Source organism: Saccostrea cucullata, unplaced genomic scaffold (genome assembly GCF_032062105.1).
Source record: "Saccostrea cucullata isolate Sc308-1 unplaced genomic scaffold, CSIRO_AGI_Scuc_v1 ctg2476, whole genome shotgun sequence".
Classification (NCBI taxonomy): domain Eukaryota; kingdom Metazoa; phylum Mollusca; class Bivalvia; order Ostreida; family Ostreidae; genus Saccostrea; species Saccostrea cuccullata.
In genome coordinates this window covers 100,001-117,256 of record NW_026922394.1, presented here as the reverse complement: position 1 = coordinate 117,256, position 17,256 = coordinate 100,001, and the positions used below count along the sequence as shown (strand labels likewise).

Genomic DNA, 17,256 nt, shown 5'->3' with positions numbered 1-17,256 from the left:
AAAACTTTATTAATTTTTTTTCCCTTTTATGGGGTATAGATGTCAACTTTTATAAGACCTTTTCTAGACTTCCAAAACCCTTGAATCTAATACAGATGATTAAAATGAAAATTGTTGCATGAAAAAAAAATATTTTCAAGCTTTATTTTGATGCATTTTAAATAAAATATTAAGTTTTGGAGTTATCCTTCTTGGCTGAGGATCGGATATCCTTAATAAATAAGGTTCAATGATAGTCAAATTGATTTCAATCAGGGAAGTATATGTACATACATATAATTACAAAACGTTTATTCACTAGGAAATAACAAATATAGGGAATTTATATGATTTATACTGGCAAAGCTAAACAAGTGCACGGGAAAAATTAAATGAACTCAATAATGTAATTTGTAATTTTGCTGTTCATTCACTAACTATATCGGAAAATACCTCAAGCAACAGTATTTGAATACATCGAGAAAAAAAAATGACATGCAACAATGCCCATGAACTCTAGAACCCATGTATTTTTAAGTAAGACTAGGGAATCCCCAGACAAGGAAGTAATACTACGCAATGGCGTCAAACATATGTGAGGAAATCGAAGAGTGCCGTAAGTAAATAAACAATGATTTAATGTTTCTATCACCTTTAAAATTTTGTCTCTGTGTTTTATTCTAGCTTCCTATAACTGCATACCTCTGTGGGCCTGTCTTATATGTAGATAAGTTTCTGAAAACCTCTGCAGGTGAAACACTGATCAGGAAATCTTTGTGAGCATTAGAAGGAAATCGGAATTTCTAAAATACATTGGGCAAATGCATTGATTGAATAAATTTTAAAGCTCATAATAAAAAGTAATAAAAATCAAGAATAAGTAAGATAAACGAAAAATTTGAATGAAATTATTTAATTAATTAAACTATTATTGATTGAAAAAGAGATATATTGATTTAAATCTATTTCTTTACAGCACAAGACACCGATAGAGAATCCCATCACAGAGGTACAGTCCATGAACGACTGATTCCAGAAAATAGACTGTCCCTACAGCAACCAGAGAACAAAACGGTCAGAAAATTTCTTAAAACCAGCATTGTTAACAATGATATTCATTCGATTCATCTTTATTCATTTATTTTTTGCATAAGAATTAAACAATGAGTAAATATATCTACATTTCTTTTCAGATTTTAACATACATCATTCCATTCCAGCCCAAAGATGCAGATGGAGTTTGTTTTGCAATGTTTTTGCTTGTTTGTTTTATATGTAATTTTCCCTTCGCCATTTTGGCATTCAGATCATCTTATCTTGTAAGTGAAATTCATAAAGTATTTTTAATTCTAACGAGTCTCAAAGTTTTTTTTATTGTCGTATTTAACAATGTTAAAAAATGGCATAGGCCTATCAAATTTTAGTGTAATTGAATGGGAATCTAACCAGATGCTTGACTCTCTGAATGACTATATACTGATACATTAATATTTAGAATTTTATTTGAACAACTATAGATAATTCCTTCAATCAGAGTCGTATACTGTGTAAATAGTTATTTTTACCCGTTTGTAAAGGGATTAACACAAATATACATAGGCCTATATTCATACCTCTAATTGAAATTTTGAAAACTGGTCATCCTTATAGGGTCTTTTTTTATATACAGATATAAAGTGTTTATCTCAACGTTTGTCTTTTATTAAATATTAAAGTTAAATAGAATATAAAACATATTAATGAGGGGTGTTGACATGGTTAATTTATAAACAAATAACAAATTGTTTTCTTTTATACAGGCACTGAGCAGTTACAGACATAATGACGAGGTTGGAGAACTTAGACACGAGTGGTGGACACATGTTTGGATTTATTCAGCCTTGATCTCTCTTTCGTGTTACGTCTATATCACATTATTTACTCTTTTAGTATATGAAAAATGAATGTATTAATACTATTTACATGTTTCATGTGTATTCATCCTTATTTGATCGAAAGAGGAATTACTGTACTTCTGGAATTAGCGTTAGATTAATCCTACCTATCAGAAACACCTCCAAGATTTTTCAGCATGTCTGTCCACAATTTTAACTTTTTTTTATGATTTTATATGTTCTTTATCAATAGTTCTGAATTTCTCAGATTGTCAGCAAAAAGGTTATCACACCCATGTTGACTTCAAGGCTTAAATTATGTGACAGCCTATATCAATAATTTTTACACAACCATATGTATATTGCTGATTAACAACTTTTCTTTTAATTTTATCAACATTTGATTGATTGATTTTTGCTGTGTTACGCCAAGTCGGCAATATTTCAGTCATATTTCGGCAGTTATCAACATTTGATTTCGAGGAAAATTAAAAAGTAAATTGCTCAAATTTTTCGAAAACGGATTTGCGGAGTTGGTAAGGGTATATGATTGATGAAGCTGTGATTTAAGAAGTGATTTGATTAAAGTAATTTTCCCAATTGATGTTGTTTTCTTTTTCTCCATTGTTCTATAATTGATTTTATTTTAAAGATATACTAGCTGAAACTCCGCGCAAGTGCGAAGGAAGTTCATTTTTTACTGCTTACAGAACTATTCCAAAAACTATCTTTCATATTCTACTAAGAGTTTATTACACATGCAGGAATATAGTAAGACGAAATACTTCAAAGTACCGCAATTAGTTAAGAAGCAGAAAAAGGTAATTTTTAGAAATACAGTCCCTTACATTTTGGTTTTTTACTTCTACAATTATCAATTTCTTAAAAGACCTCTTCTTACATGTTTCAAAGCAACTTTATTCTGTTGTACTATGTTTTGTACACGATGTACAGAGTACGGGCACAGGTATTCTCCGGATATTCAACCCTGGGGCTTATTGAACACTTTTTTTCATAAATTAAATTTATTACACTTATTCATCATGTGTACTATAGGGAAAAAAACGTACAAACCCTAAAACAATCGCTCCACAAAAAATATCCCACTATTCATTATAAGAGAGACTCTTAGTTTAATTGCGGTATTTAAGTATATGGCGTATCTGAGCTAAAAATAAAAAAAAAATGGAGATTTAAGTGTAGATTTACATGATACGAGCTTCCCATCAAATATTTTTGCATGAACTACGGAGAAAAAATGTTAACAATTTCAAAAGTACAATAATACAGATCAGGACAGAGCAAAAAGGAACAGAAATTGAAAAAAATCAGAGGATGGATCATGTGCAATGGAGGAGTACTGTAAGCGAAGTAAGTTTCAAATTTCCAGATCTTTCTGTTTTCAAGAATTCAAGCTCTGCAAAACAACCTCGGTTTATTTGATTTTGAAAGTTTGAGAAATAATGATATCTAAAAGTAAGAGGTTAAATCAACTGAATTTCCTTCCTCATCTAATGGAATTGGCACATAAATGACAAAAGGTCTATTATAAAACAGTGAAAGGAGCGGTCTTGCTTAAAACGGAAGAAACCGCGACCAAGCTCTACTTTAAGTCGTTATAAATACACAAAAAACATTGAAACCTCATCTTCAGTGTCAATTTTTTAAAAATATTTGCAGATGATATTTGGTAGGTAAGTGTATATTGAGGAGTTACAGACCAAGTTTGAATTTCGTTCCGCTTTATTGATATTTGAGGGAATTAAATTACAATCCGTTTAATTTTTAAGGATTTTCCACACTTTTTTCTAAACGCTTGCAGATATTGAGGTGATTTTTGGTATGTGATTGCTCCTTGATAAATTAGAGATCAAGTTTTCGTTATGTTTCGTTTAAATTATTTTTTTATGGAATTACAGCATGTTTAATTTTCAATGAAAACAAGAGGCCTGTTCAACAGAGCGAACAATTCTATTGGAGGTACTTGTTTGAGGAATTTTGGCGAGCGCTCGCAAACGTTATTTATATTTAACAGTCCTCTGTTTATACTTTCCGGTAGGAGACCAGTATTGCTAATGCTCTCAGAATGCTTGTTAAATTTATTAATGGCACCGGAAATAACGTGTCCAGCATGACTAGTCTATAGTACAATAGTAGGGTGAAGAAAAACATGAAAACGAAGGAGGAATATGTTTCAAATATTTGATTTACACGTACTGTAAATTTAGGCCCTTACTTTGAACTCATGGCCATCTTTATCGTGCTAGAGTCTGCCGTGAGACGGGATAACGATGTTTAAGGTTTCATCCCAGTTAAACCCGCTACTTTCACTTCAAAGTGCCGAGCGCATGGCGAAGGAACAGTTGCAACCCATTTTGTATCGACTTAGGGCAGTCGCGGCCGAGATTCGAACTCACGACCTCCCGATCACGGAGCAAGAGCTCTACCGACTGAGATACCGTGAACGGTACACGTATTCAAGAGACTCAAGTACTGAAAATAACTTTTTATTCGCGATAACTTTATTTCGCCTTATTACGCGAGTCTTTCTGTTCGCAAAAATTTTATTCTCGCGTATATTTGTATTACTAGTATAAAAGATTATATGCAACAGAAACTACAACTGGCAAAACTTTTGCCTCGCTAATCAATAAAATATGGCATAATCGCGAAAATAATGTGTCGCGAAAATATAGTGATCTATGGTAGTGTAATCAAAATATGTCTTCAATTTAAAAGTACCGTTTTACGAAAATTAATGTGAAGGAGACTATACTGAAGCTCATTCAAAATGGAGTGACACAACAAATTTGCTCTTTTTGTTTTGTTTTTTCATTTTGTAGGAATATTTGTTTAAATGCAAATGTTAATATATTTTCGTATCTGAAATTACTCGTTTACAATATTATTCTTTGATGGAAATATGTATTTTGAATAAAAAGAGGAAAAGAGAAATTTACATCGAGAGAAAAATGGTTTAAAGGAATAAATGCGAGAGCTGTTCAATAAATAATATCCTCGGTGCTCGGAAAGAAGCAAAAGACACTTTTCAAGGATTTAGTCTTGATTATTTAACTTAATATTGTCTTTTGGGGGAAATTTCATTATTCGTATTCGTATTCGTATCTTTTAATGAACAATCAAAATTTTTAATGGAAAATGGAATCTCTGAGAGATCACTTTCAATGTTTCAAAAACATTACAAATTTATATGTAATTCATAGACATTTGAGAATCATTTTAACTATTTTGCTTTTCATTGTTGCAGGGAGTGAAGAAATTGTGGAAGATGGAGAATGCGATGGTGTTGATTTTATTGAGTGTTATTAGTTTGACAATCTCCATCACATCAGGAGCCTTCGTGATAAAAGAACTAGAAAACCCAAATCCTAATGATGATTTTTCACTTATGTCAAAGTATGGATCTGACATGATTATTGTAGGTGGGACAAACTATATTCATAGGGTCTTTTCTGGCAATTTAAGCATAGAAACATCAAAGCAAATAGGACCAAAATTGGACAACCCCAACTGCCTGAATCTAGAGAAGGTTACATGTACTAAGGTACTGTATAACAGTTATGTCAAGGCTCTTCTTATAAATAAGAAAACGGAACCACAGCAAGATGAAATCATCATCTGCACAAGTTTATTTCAGGGGAGTTGTGAAAAGCGGAATGCATCAAACCTTGAATTGCTTCCAAAATCTTATGAGAATACAGTGAATCCTGTAGTTGCTAACAATAAGACAGCCACAACTGTGGCCTTCCTGGCACCGGGGCCCAAAGATACCACCGCCATGTATGTAGGAGCATCCTGGACAAACACAGGATTGCGAGCCATTCGTGGTCTTGTACCAGCACTTAGCAGCAGAAACACTGAGGATTTTCAATTCACACACTTTAGCATTGCAACCAAGTCTTACACAATGTTGGATGAAATAAATAAGGACTCCTTCCCTATTCGGTACATTTATGGGTTTGCATCGGGTAATTTTAGTTACGTTGGGACAGTTCAAAAACCCAGTATTGCTACTGAGGGTTACATTTCTAAATTGATAAGGGTGTGTCTTTTTGATGAGCACTTTTACTCCTATGCAGAAAATGCCTTCGAATGTCAACATAACATGGAGACGTACAATTTGTTACAAACAGCTTATGTAGGCAAACCTGGCTCTCATTTGGCCGCATCTCTACAAATTCAAGAGGATGAAGATGTATTATTTGGAATGTTTGGACACGGAACCTCAAATGACCTCACAAATAGCAACGGGGAATCTGTTTTGTGTATTTATCCAATGCGTTATGTAAAACAAGTATTCACTCGAAATATAAGGAGATGTTTTGATGGCATTGGCAGAACTGGGCCGGACCATATTGCTACTCCCAACAACTGTCAGAAAACGGTAATTATATGGTATTATTGCTCATTCATACTATTTCAGATTTTTAAAAAAGTTAGAAATATACAAGCAGCTATACGATTTAATGGAATTTAAAGTAGTTATCTAAACAAGTACCTAGTTCAACTCTTAAATAAGGAATCTACAGTATTTTAAACTGAATGTAACATATTGATCGTTACAAATTAAAACAAAAAGAAAATTTACTATTTGTAAACAAAATTAAATTTGCCCGAAGACTTCCAGAATCTGAAAACTGCATACCCCCTCCCCCAATATGAATTTTAAAAATACAGCCAGTTTATAGGAACCGAAATATAGTTGAGTATATACGGTATTACAGTTACTGTTGGATATATTTTTGTCGGCAATGATGTTGAGATGTAAAAGAAAAGCCAACCGTGTGATCACAATTTTACATTTATAAAATCTAAAGAAAATTCTTTTTTCTTGATCGGTTTGGCATGCTGAATAGAACCAATGGATTTGAAAATGAGTAGAACAACAAAGCCATAACTAGTTTTATTTATATGGATGAAAACATTCTTAGATAGTGTATACTGAAGTTTTTCAAATCAGGACAACCGGGTTTAAGGTTTGACCACGATGATCAAATAGAAAAAGAGCAATTAAAGTATTTTTAAGAACACAGCAAAGCCATGATTAGTCATATTTATATGGAAGCAACCTTGGGTATCAGGACATTTGTTTAAGAAAAGCAAAGTCATGATTAGGCATAGTTAAAGGAAGGGTAGGGCCAGAGAGGACTATGAAAGTTTTACATGGAATTATTATGGGGAAATATTGCTGACTTTGAACAGCAAGGCACGGGTGAGCACTGTAACTCTTGAGCATCTTGTAGTTTTTTGTGATTTCATAGAAGTAATGGTTGACAAATCCATAATCCAATATGAAAAAAAAAACTGGAATCTTATCACCTTGTGAGCCCACAATATTGTTATATCATCTTCACTGAATTCTAGTTTATTGTACTAAGATTTTTTCCTTTCTGTGCAGACTCTCGTCATAGGAGATGAATATTGTGGACAATATGATTTCAATAATCCAGTCAATGGTCCAGAAGCAATCAAGGCTAGCTTAGCCATCAGTGTTAATTCCACAGCTTCATCACTTATAGTGACTACAACAAACGCCGGATATACTGTTGCATTTGTCGGTACCAAGACTGGGCATATAAAAAAGGTTAGAAACATCTATATCTTGTATTTCTACAAATACCAAATTGTACATACATATGTACTGGTTCATTGTATGCTAGCCACTGTCAGAAACCTATCATGGAATTACTGATATGTTCTAACAGTGCTGTGTGGCAACGCACTTTAAAAAAGTACGCACTTTGAAAAAAATCAAAGTGCGTTGAATTTGTAGAGAGAAAGAGAATTTTCATAGTAGAGAATTCGAAAATCACAGTTGCTCCTTTTTCCCTAGTCACGTCCACAGAACTTATTACAGACTTGATTAAAATTAAAAAGGAATCAAATTATGCTATTAAACAATCATGTCTAAAAGACTCATTCCCCTTTTAAAAATTTTACGAGAACTGATGGGAAGAAAACAACTCCTAAAAATCTTTAGACGTCTATATTTCAGATCCTGGTGTGCATCATCATTGATCATCATTAAAGCAATATGAGCTGCATTTTTGAAAACTTTTATTTTGCTGTTTTAAAATGTGATACTATGATAAATTTGTATGTAACTTTAATCTTTATGATCAATTAGACTAAAATAAAGCAGAAGAGAGACTTCTATGTACAATCCAATATAAAGTTTTATACAATAAATCATTATTGTACAGGACGACAATGATGTAGTTTTGATTCAGTGATAACTTATAAATATTTCTACCATGATCGCAAATATAAACAACAGAAATGTATTAAAGTTACTTTTTCTGTCATTGAAATAGTTATTTTCAATTTCGCAACAAAAAATTCCGACATCAAAGTTGCAGCTCATCTTACTTTAAAAAAGGATTCAATAATTGTTTGTCGTGCAAATGTACCTAAAATTAATATTAACCAAGCCTTGCACATTCTTTTCAAAGTACGTTAATATGGTCGATATTAATGCACTTTGATAAAGAATGTTTTCAAATTTGTTAACGTGGCCCCAAAATTAACGCACTTTGAATTTTTTTCAAAGTGCGTATTTTTCAAAGCGCTTTGTAACACTGCTATATATTCTGAGGAAGTCTAGAACACGGTGTTTATCCAAAAGTATGAAGAAAAACAAGATATGTTGAACATCAAATTGACTAATATCTTTGATATGTAAAAGGACGTTGGCAGGCCAGGCCATGTATCAGAAATGAGCTTCAAACAATTGAATATCTTATCTGACAGTGTAATTTTTTTGTAGATTGTAATCGACTCTGGTAATTATGCTAAGGAGTACAAAGATATGGTAGTTGAATCAGGATCACAGATTCTTAAGGACATGTTTTTCGATGATAATAAGAGACATCTCTTTGTTTTGACAACAAAGAAGGTAAACTGATAATTAGTAATTTATTCAATTAAATATTTTTTTTTAAAGGAGCACTGTTCTCATTATACAATACTATGGAATCATTTTTAATTCTTGGGGGTCATTGTTCGTATATAACCTAGATATTTTGGGTGGATGCAAAACTAACCCCAATCACTCGACTAGTGTGCGAGGACTAACGTCAATCCCTAAATCTCTCGGGTTGTGCAATGCAAGGACTAACCCTAATCAATCTAGTGATGTGCGAGGACTAATCCTAATATCTCTGGAAGGTGCAAACAATAAGCAAAATCAATAAAATTTTATTTGAGAACGAATATAGAAATGATGGGTTTTGAATGCAGGCCAACATCTTCGCTAGCCAAGGGTTTCCGATCCGAAATCTACTCTACAACCCTTGGCAGATTTAGTCCTATCAAACGGGAACTTTGATTGCGCCGCCTATCGCCGTAATTATGTTCCCCAAACGAAGTTGGGGAACATATTGTTTTTACTCTGTTTCTTATTATTATTATTTTTCTTCTTCTTCTTCTTCTTCTTCCTGGGTACTTTTTTGTCCGGGAATGATCTCGTAAACTATACATCCGACTAAGGTGAAATGTTTTTAGGGTCAGTAGACATGTTATGTAGATTTGCGGAACAAAGGTCATTTTGCGCGCACGTGCTTGCAAGAGCGTGCACGTGCAACATGTGAAATGACCGATTTAATTGATATAGGCGTAACTTTTTAAATTTTCGATGAAATGCTTTGAAACTTATAACATAAGGATATATTAGTAGCATAGACAATATGACATGGTCAAAAGAGCAAGATCTCACGTGCATGCACGTGCACTTTGCTCTGATTGGCTGAAACTAAAGTCTCTATATCTTTCTTGTTTTTTGACGAAATCCTTTGAAATTTTGAAAATAGCCATGCATTAGAATATCCTACAACATGATATATAGCAATTATCATGAAAACACGTGCATGCACGTGCGCTGCAATCTGATTGGCTTAAAATTTAAATAGCTATAACTCCTTTGATTTTCAACCAAACAGGATGGGATTTGGAACATAGATAGATATACTGGTCTGCTACAAGAAAATATGGTCACCATACACATGCATACACGTGCATGTATGTGCACTGCAATCTGATTGGCTGAAACTTTAAACAGCTATAACTCCCTTGGTTTTCAACCAAACGGGGTGGGATTTAGAACATAGATAGATGTAACGGACATCTACAAGAAGGTATAGTCACCATGCTCATGTATGCACGTGCGTGCACGTGAAACGGGTAAAATAAAAAATACACTTGAATGAGGGTTTTTTTTTATACTTTTGGATTAAATACATTAATACATGTATTTAGTATATCAAAATATATAGATTGTTTAAACAAGATGATATGGTCATTACGCACATGCAATCACATGCGCACACGTGCAATGCTAAAATTTGAATGAACTTGGCGTTGTTAAAGTCAAAAATGCATAGATTTTGTCCTATTTAATGAAGCTTACAGGGAATATGGCACCAAAAGGGAGTTGGGGAGCGTTTGGGGAACATCTGTAACGGTCCCCGTTACAATTAGCACTAGTTGAGTTAAGTTCCTTGAAGCTCTTTAATATTTGTCCAATGAAGATAGCTGTAACATACGAAGATCAATATGACGTTTGAAACAATATGGCGACCTCCATGCAGTTTGATGTGGAATATATCCAAACAACTTCATACAGCTGTGGGCAGTGGGCACACCTCAAAAGTGGTAGAAAATATCGTTCTTCGTGGATTTTTAGTCAAGAGTTTGACACCACTTTCTACTTGTTGCAGTATCAATTATTATTAATGAGCCGTGACATTTGATTGCCTTAAATTGATGCACCTAAAATGTGAAACACGGACTAATGTGGTCTTTCAATAATTCTTGGAAACACATATAATAAAAAGAAAAAAAATTCAAATAAATTAATCCCTTGTTTTTTAAGCATAGATCCCGTCCTAACATTCATCCCTTGTAAATATTACTCTTATTTTGCATAAAACACGAACAGACTTTAATTCAGCCGAAAATCGTCGATTAGTAAAAACCTTGCGTAGACTCGGACTTCGCAGCCAATCAAATTCGTTTGCACGAGTTCTAAAATTTTCAGCAAACTCTGCCAAGGGTTGTAGAGTAGATTTCGAATCGGAAACCCTTGGCTAGCGGAGATGGCAGGACAACGGCGTCAAGGTTTGACGTCAGAATATTGTGGGCCAATTTCAACCACACTTGGCACAAAGTATCCTTAAGTAAAGGGGATTCAAATTTGTTCAAATGAAGGGCCACGCCTTTATACAAGGGGAAATAATTCAGAAATAGTGAGAATTTGAATGTATGTTTTAAAAATCTTCTTCTCAAGAACCACTGTGCCAGGAAAGATGAAACTTATACGGAAGCATCCTCAGATAGTTTATATTCAACTTTGCTCAAATCATGAACCCCGAGTGTAGGGCGGGACACAATGCCCGATCCAAGTTTTACATAGAAATAAATAGGAAAATTTCTTTAAAATCTTCTTTTCAAAAAAAAGCAAAGACATGAATGATCATATTGATATGGAAGCATCCTCAGGTAGTGTAGATTCAAGTTTGTTCAAATCATGACCCGTGGGGGTAGGGTTGGGCCACAATGGCCAATCAAAGTTTTACATAGAAATATAAAGAGAAATAAAATTTTTAAAAATCTTCTCTGGAATAGCATAGGCATGAATGATAATATTTTTATGGAAGTCCTCAGGTAGTGGAGATTCAAGTTTGTTCAAATCATGACCCCTGGGTGTAGGGCAGGGCTTCAATGGCCGATCAAAGTTTTACATAGACATATATAGGAAAATTCTTTAAAAATCTTTTTCTCAAGAATAGTAAATGCATGAATGATCATATTAGATGTAAGCATCCTCAGGTAGTGGACATTCAATTTTGTTCAAATCATGAACCCTGCGGCTAGGGTTGGGCTGCAACATGGAATCCAAGTTTTATATAGAAACATGTAGTAAAAATTCTTTAAAGATTTTCTTTTCAAGAATAGCAAAGCGATGATTATATAGTCCTGTTCATATGGAAGCACTCTCAGGTAGTGTAGAATCAATTTTGTTCAAGTCAGGACCCCTGGGGTAGGGCATGGCCACAATGTAAGTTCAAATGTAAAGGGCAATAAAGCCACAGGTAGTCAAAGAAATATGCAAGCATCCTTAGTTAGTAGTGTAGACTCAAGTTTGTTCAAATCATACCCTCTTCCTTTTAAGGATTGGTTGGGACCACTATTGGGTTTAAACTTTTCAATAATAAACTGATTTCTGCTGTTTTCCTCGCCACATTGCTCAGGTGAGCGATTTGGCCCAATTTAGCCTCTTGTTGTAGTGACCTATTGCCTTTGTGTTCAGTATAACATTCAGTGTTAATCACTCTATATATAATGGAAATTCACCTTACAGTTACTGAAGCTAGTGGCCCAGAGCTGCAATCAGTACACAACTTGTGAGGAATGTAGGGGAGCTAAGGACCCGTACTGTGGATGGTGCTCGTTAGCTAACAAGTAAGATTTATTAAGTGACTTCATTTTTACAAATGAAATTAAGAATTAATACTTATTCTTGGAGTATGTCTTATCATCTTATTTTGGAAAGAGAAAGCATTGATCATTAAGTTTATAAATTTAAATTTGAAAAAAGCGATTTCGAAACTGGTTGATTGCTCGTCGATGACCACTTCACGCCTGACCAACACCTTATATGCTTTAACCTTACAACAACCTTTCATTGTAATTGAAAGTACTGGAATAGTTCAAACAATTTACAACTAATAGAAATTGATTTATATTCTCTTTCGTTTACTCATACGAACATAAAATATTTCTATTCTAAGTGTTTAAGAGAATAAATAACAGAAAACAGGTATAGAATGTGTTGAGCACCTATCAACTAGCTCGACAACAAAGATTATGAATGTATTAACCTACTAAAGAAATTAAAGTACAGTTGTAGCATCAAGTTTGTTGTTTAAGCTTTCTGAAACAAATCGTCTTTCACGTTACAAATCGTCTTTCACGTTTTCATCATTGTCTATTACTATACATCTTAATTAAATTGCAAACTTCAAAAAATCAAAACAATATATGTAAAGTACAATAACATAACTCTGAAACTGAGGTTCAGCAAAGACACTGTCTGCCAGAAAGGTGCAGACTGCCATCTAGGAATAATAAGAGTACATCTTGCTTTGCATAGTGAAAATGTTCAATGCTTGTTCAAGTAAAAATCATATCTATAACTCTGTATAAAACGGGGTCGTTCTTTTGAGACAAAACATGAATAGCCCGCTCCTTTCCCATGTGGCTAGAATTTGTCTCAGCCATAAGTAATACAGAAAATGCGTGTTCGAAACTGTTTGATTGCTCGTCGATGACCACTTCACGTCTGGCTAACACCTTATATAGTATGATCTAACAACTACCATTCATTGTACTTGCATGTAATGAAATAATTCAAACATTACAAGTAACAGAAATTGATTACCTCAGATGAATAAATTGAGTCCTTATGAAATAAAATGATTCTTATTTCATTTTTTAACTTTCAGATGTACATTAGCAGAGGACTGTTTGGAATTCAATTCTCCCTTGAAATGGATGGTCTACGATGGGGAGACGTGTACAAAAATTATACAAGTTTACCCTGACAAAATTCAAAAAGACAACAATATGACAAAAACCACCAGCGTAAGTTGTCTGCAGAATGATGTAAAATGAGAAACATTATGTGAGGGTACATATTTTATCTGCCAAAATAAAAATTTTAAAAGTAATATGAAAAAAATTCAAATATACGTGTACAAATAAATGCCTCCAGGATAATTTTGTATACTTTAAAATTGAAATAACGAGTATATACATAATTTTTTCGAAAGACCTTATCTTCCTTATTATATTTTTTAGCTTACATTAAGAATTTCCAACCTGCTTACCTACAATGGATCGTACAAGTGTGCATTTGAAGGCTATGACAATAAGATAGAGACTGTCGCGACCAGGAGTAGTGTTAATGTTGTGAAATGCGACACTCCAATGCCCAACGAATTGCCTCCATTTCCAAATGGAACAGGTATGGTATGAAGTCTGAATAGCTATTATAGTCAAATTACATTAAAAGCAGATGTCAATATTGTGTGACTTAATGTAGGTAATGCAAAGCTTTATAAATTATTTATTTTCTGGATGGAATCCCGAGAAATTGAATTTTACCTCTGCCGACTATAAACTTTCAATAATATAGCTTGGCTGTAGGATGTTTTGATGGTGTTTTTATCTGTCAATTGCACTTTCTTGACAAGAGTTGCATTTGCATTTGTATTCTTTTAGAACTAGTTTGACATATTACACAAGTTGACAAAAGAATTTACACTCTTTGGAGCATAAGGAAAGCTCATATACATGCAAAATGTATTTGTTACAAAATGGCTTGGTTCATAGAATTGATCACAATCAGCTATATCCGTCCTGATTACTGATAATTTAATGATAATTTACTGATAATGAAATCATAATTTATTGGAGAATGACTCAGACTGAATATTGAATCAGATAACTTTTACCGGTAAATTTAATATTGTAAACCACATGCTGTTTTCAAAGTAAAATAACATCTATGCAGAATACCCATGAATGAAACGATGTGTTTCTTAGAAGATATTAATAACTTTACAGGATTGCGATCAGATTTTAGCATTTTGCTTTTTCCCTTGTTTTATAGATTACATTACAATGAGGCTGTCTGTCATAATCACGGAAGTAAAATTTGTGTCCACCAACTTCACATTTTTTGATTGTGAAGTACACACCAAACACTCGTAAGTTTGTACACAAAGAATGTGTTATTTCAAACAACTTCTTTCCTAGAGTGAAGCATTATTGAACACACACTTTTTTGCTTACCTTAACAAAAACAAAAAAATTGAGGGAGCTTTTCCAATTGTATTCATTTGACTGTCTTAATTAAAAATTTCCTTATATAGAAAAACAAATTTCCTAAGCAGGATCACGTGTACATTGATTCACGGATCTGAATATGATAATTCACTCACTTGTGTCACTGAGTTACCTGATTCACTTATTAACTGTATCACTCTATCATCTGTGTCTTTCAGTCACCTGTATCACTACTGTATCACTCAGTCACATGTATCACTACTGTATCACTCAGTCACATGTATCACTACTGTATTACTCAGTCACTTGTATCACTCAGTCACCTGTATCACTCAGTCACCTGTATCACTCCTGTATCACTCAGTCACCTGTATCACTCCTGTATGACTCAGTCATCTGTATCATTCCTGTATCACTCAGTCATCTGTATCACTCCTTTATCACACAGTAATCTGTATCACTCCTGTATTACTCAGTCACCTGTATCACTCCTGTATTACTCAGTCACCTGTATCACTACTGTATCACTCCTGTATCACTCAGTCACCTGTATCACTCCTGTATCACTCAGTCACCTGTATCACTCCTGTATCACACAGTCACCTGTATCACTCCTGTATCACTCAGTCATCTGTATCACTACTGTATCACTCAGTCACCTGTATCACTCCTGTATCACACAGTCACCTGTATCACTCCTGTATCACTCAGCCACTTATATCACTCCTGTATCACTCAGTCACCTCTATCACTCCTGTATCACTCAGTCACCTGTATCACTCCTGTATCACTCAGCCACTTGTAGCACTCAGTCACCTGTATCACTCAGTCACCTGCATCACTCCTGTACCACTCATGCAGTCATCTTTATCACTCCTGTATCACTCAGTCATCTGTATCACTCCTGTATCACTCAGTCACCTGTATCACTGTCACTTGTATCACTACTGTATCACTCCTGTATCACTCAGTCACCTGTATCACTCCTGTATCTCACAGTCACCTGTATCACTCCTGTATCACTCAGTCACCTGTATCACTCCTGTATCACTCAGACACCTGTATCACTCAGTCATCTGTATCACTCCTGTATTACTCAGTCATCTGTAACACTCCTGTATCACGCAGTCACCTGTATCACTTAGTCACCTGTATCACTACTGTATCACTCAGTCACATGTATCACTACTGTATCACTCAGTCACATGTGTCACTACTGTATCACTCAGTCATCTGTATCACTCCTGTATCATTCAGTCACCTGTATCACTCCTGTATCACTCAGTCACCTGTATCACTCCTGTATCACTCAGTCACCTGTATCACTCCTGTATCACTTAGTCACCTGTATCACTCCTGTATCACACAGTCACCTGTATCACTCAGTCACCTGTATCACTCCTGTATCACTTAGTCACCTGTATCACTCCTGTATCACTCAGTCACCTGTATCACTCAGTCATCTGTATCACTCCTGTATCACTCAGTCATCTGTATCACTCCTGTATCACTCAGTCACCTGTATCACTCAGTCACCTGTATCACTACTGTATCATTCCTGTATCACTCAGTCACCTGTATCACTCCTGTATCACTCAGTCACCTGTATCACTCCTGTATCACTTAGTCACCTGTATCACTCCTGTATCACTCAGTCATCTGTATCACTCCTGTATCACTCAGTCACCTGTATCACTCAGTCACCTTATTACTACTGTATCACTCCTGTATTACTCAGTCATCTGTATCACTACTGTATCACTACTGTATCACACCTGTATCACACAGTCACCTGTATCACTCAGTCATCTGTTTCACTCCTGTATCTCACAGTCACCTGTATCACTCCTGTATCACTCAGTCACCTGTATCACTACTGTATCACTCCTGTATCACACAGTCACCTGTATCACTCATGTATCACGCAGTCACCTGTATCATTCAGTCACCTGTATCATTCACTTACCTGTATCATTAAGTCAACTGTATCTCTCAGTCGTTCTGTGTGAAACACTGAAAAATTATCTGAAATAATTTCTTATCCTGAGCATGCAACAATCTGTAAATTTTGATAATACACAAAAGCTGCAAAATTGTGAACTTCTTGCCACTTAAATTTGGGTCTAGGTTCCTCTCCTGTTTTGCCTGTTTGGTGAAAAAACTATGCTGATATAATTCTCAGATACCTCTTGTAGTAAATACAGATCAACGCACTTTTTAAGTTCACGTGGGTTTTTGCACAAATTAAGGTCACATTGTTATGATGTAATATTGTGTATCGAGGCATCAAAATACATTTTAAAAGTATTTGTTTACATTATTTGAGTTTTATTTCATTTACTTAAACATAATTCACACATATCAATTGGTAGAACTTTGATATTTTCATGGCTAAAAAATAACAACTATTCTCATTTGCATTTTGTGGGGTTTCTTACCAATTGCAGCTGTCTTTTTATCCATTCTTTTGAAAGCAATAGCTCTTGGCAGAAACGTAGACATGGACACAGTTTAGATACAGTAACTTGTATTTTCT

General features: G+C 34.4%; 1 protein-coding gene across 1 annotated transcript in view; it reads left to right on the top strand.

Annotated features, from left to right (window-relative positions):
• The first annotated feature begins 325 nt into the window (after positions 1–325).
• Positions 326–17,256, top strand: part of LOC134261726 (plexin-A4-like) — a 48,258-nt gene continuing 31,327 nt past the window's right edge. The window contains exons 1-11 of the mRNA XM_062744132.1: positions 326–595; positions 956–1,053; positions 1,173–1,298; positions 1,779–3,224; positions 5,122–6,258; positions 7,273–7,458; positions 8,641–8,769; positions 12,232–12,332; positions 13,376–13,514; positions 13,731–13,896; positions 14,545–14,641. Of these exons, the coding sequence (XP_062600116.1) occupies positions 3,063–3,224; positions 5,122–6,258; positions 7,273–7,458; positions 8,641–8,769; positions 12,232–12,332; positions 13,376–13,514; positions 13,731–13,896; positions 14,545–14,641 (2,117 nt within the window). The 5' untranslated portion in view covers positions 326–595; positions 956–1,053; positions 1,173–1,298; positions 1,779–3,062. The remainder of the gene's footprint in view (positions 596–955; positions 1,054–1,172; positions 1,299–1,778; positions 3,225–5,121; positions 6,259–7,272; positions 7,459–8,640; positions 8,770–12,231; positions 12,333–13,375; positions 13,515–13,730; positions 13,897–14,544; positions 14,642–17,256) is intronic.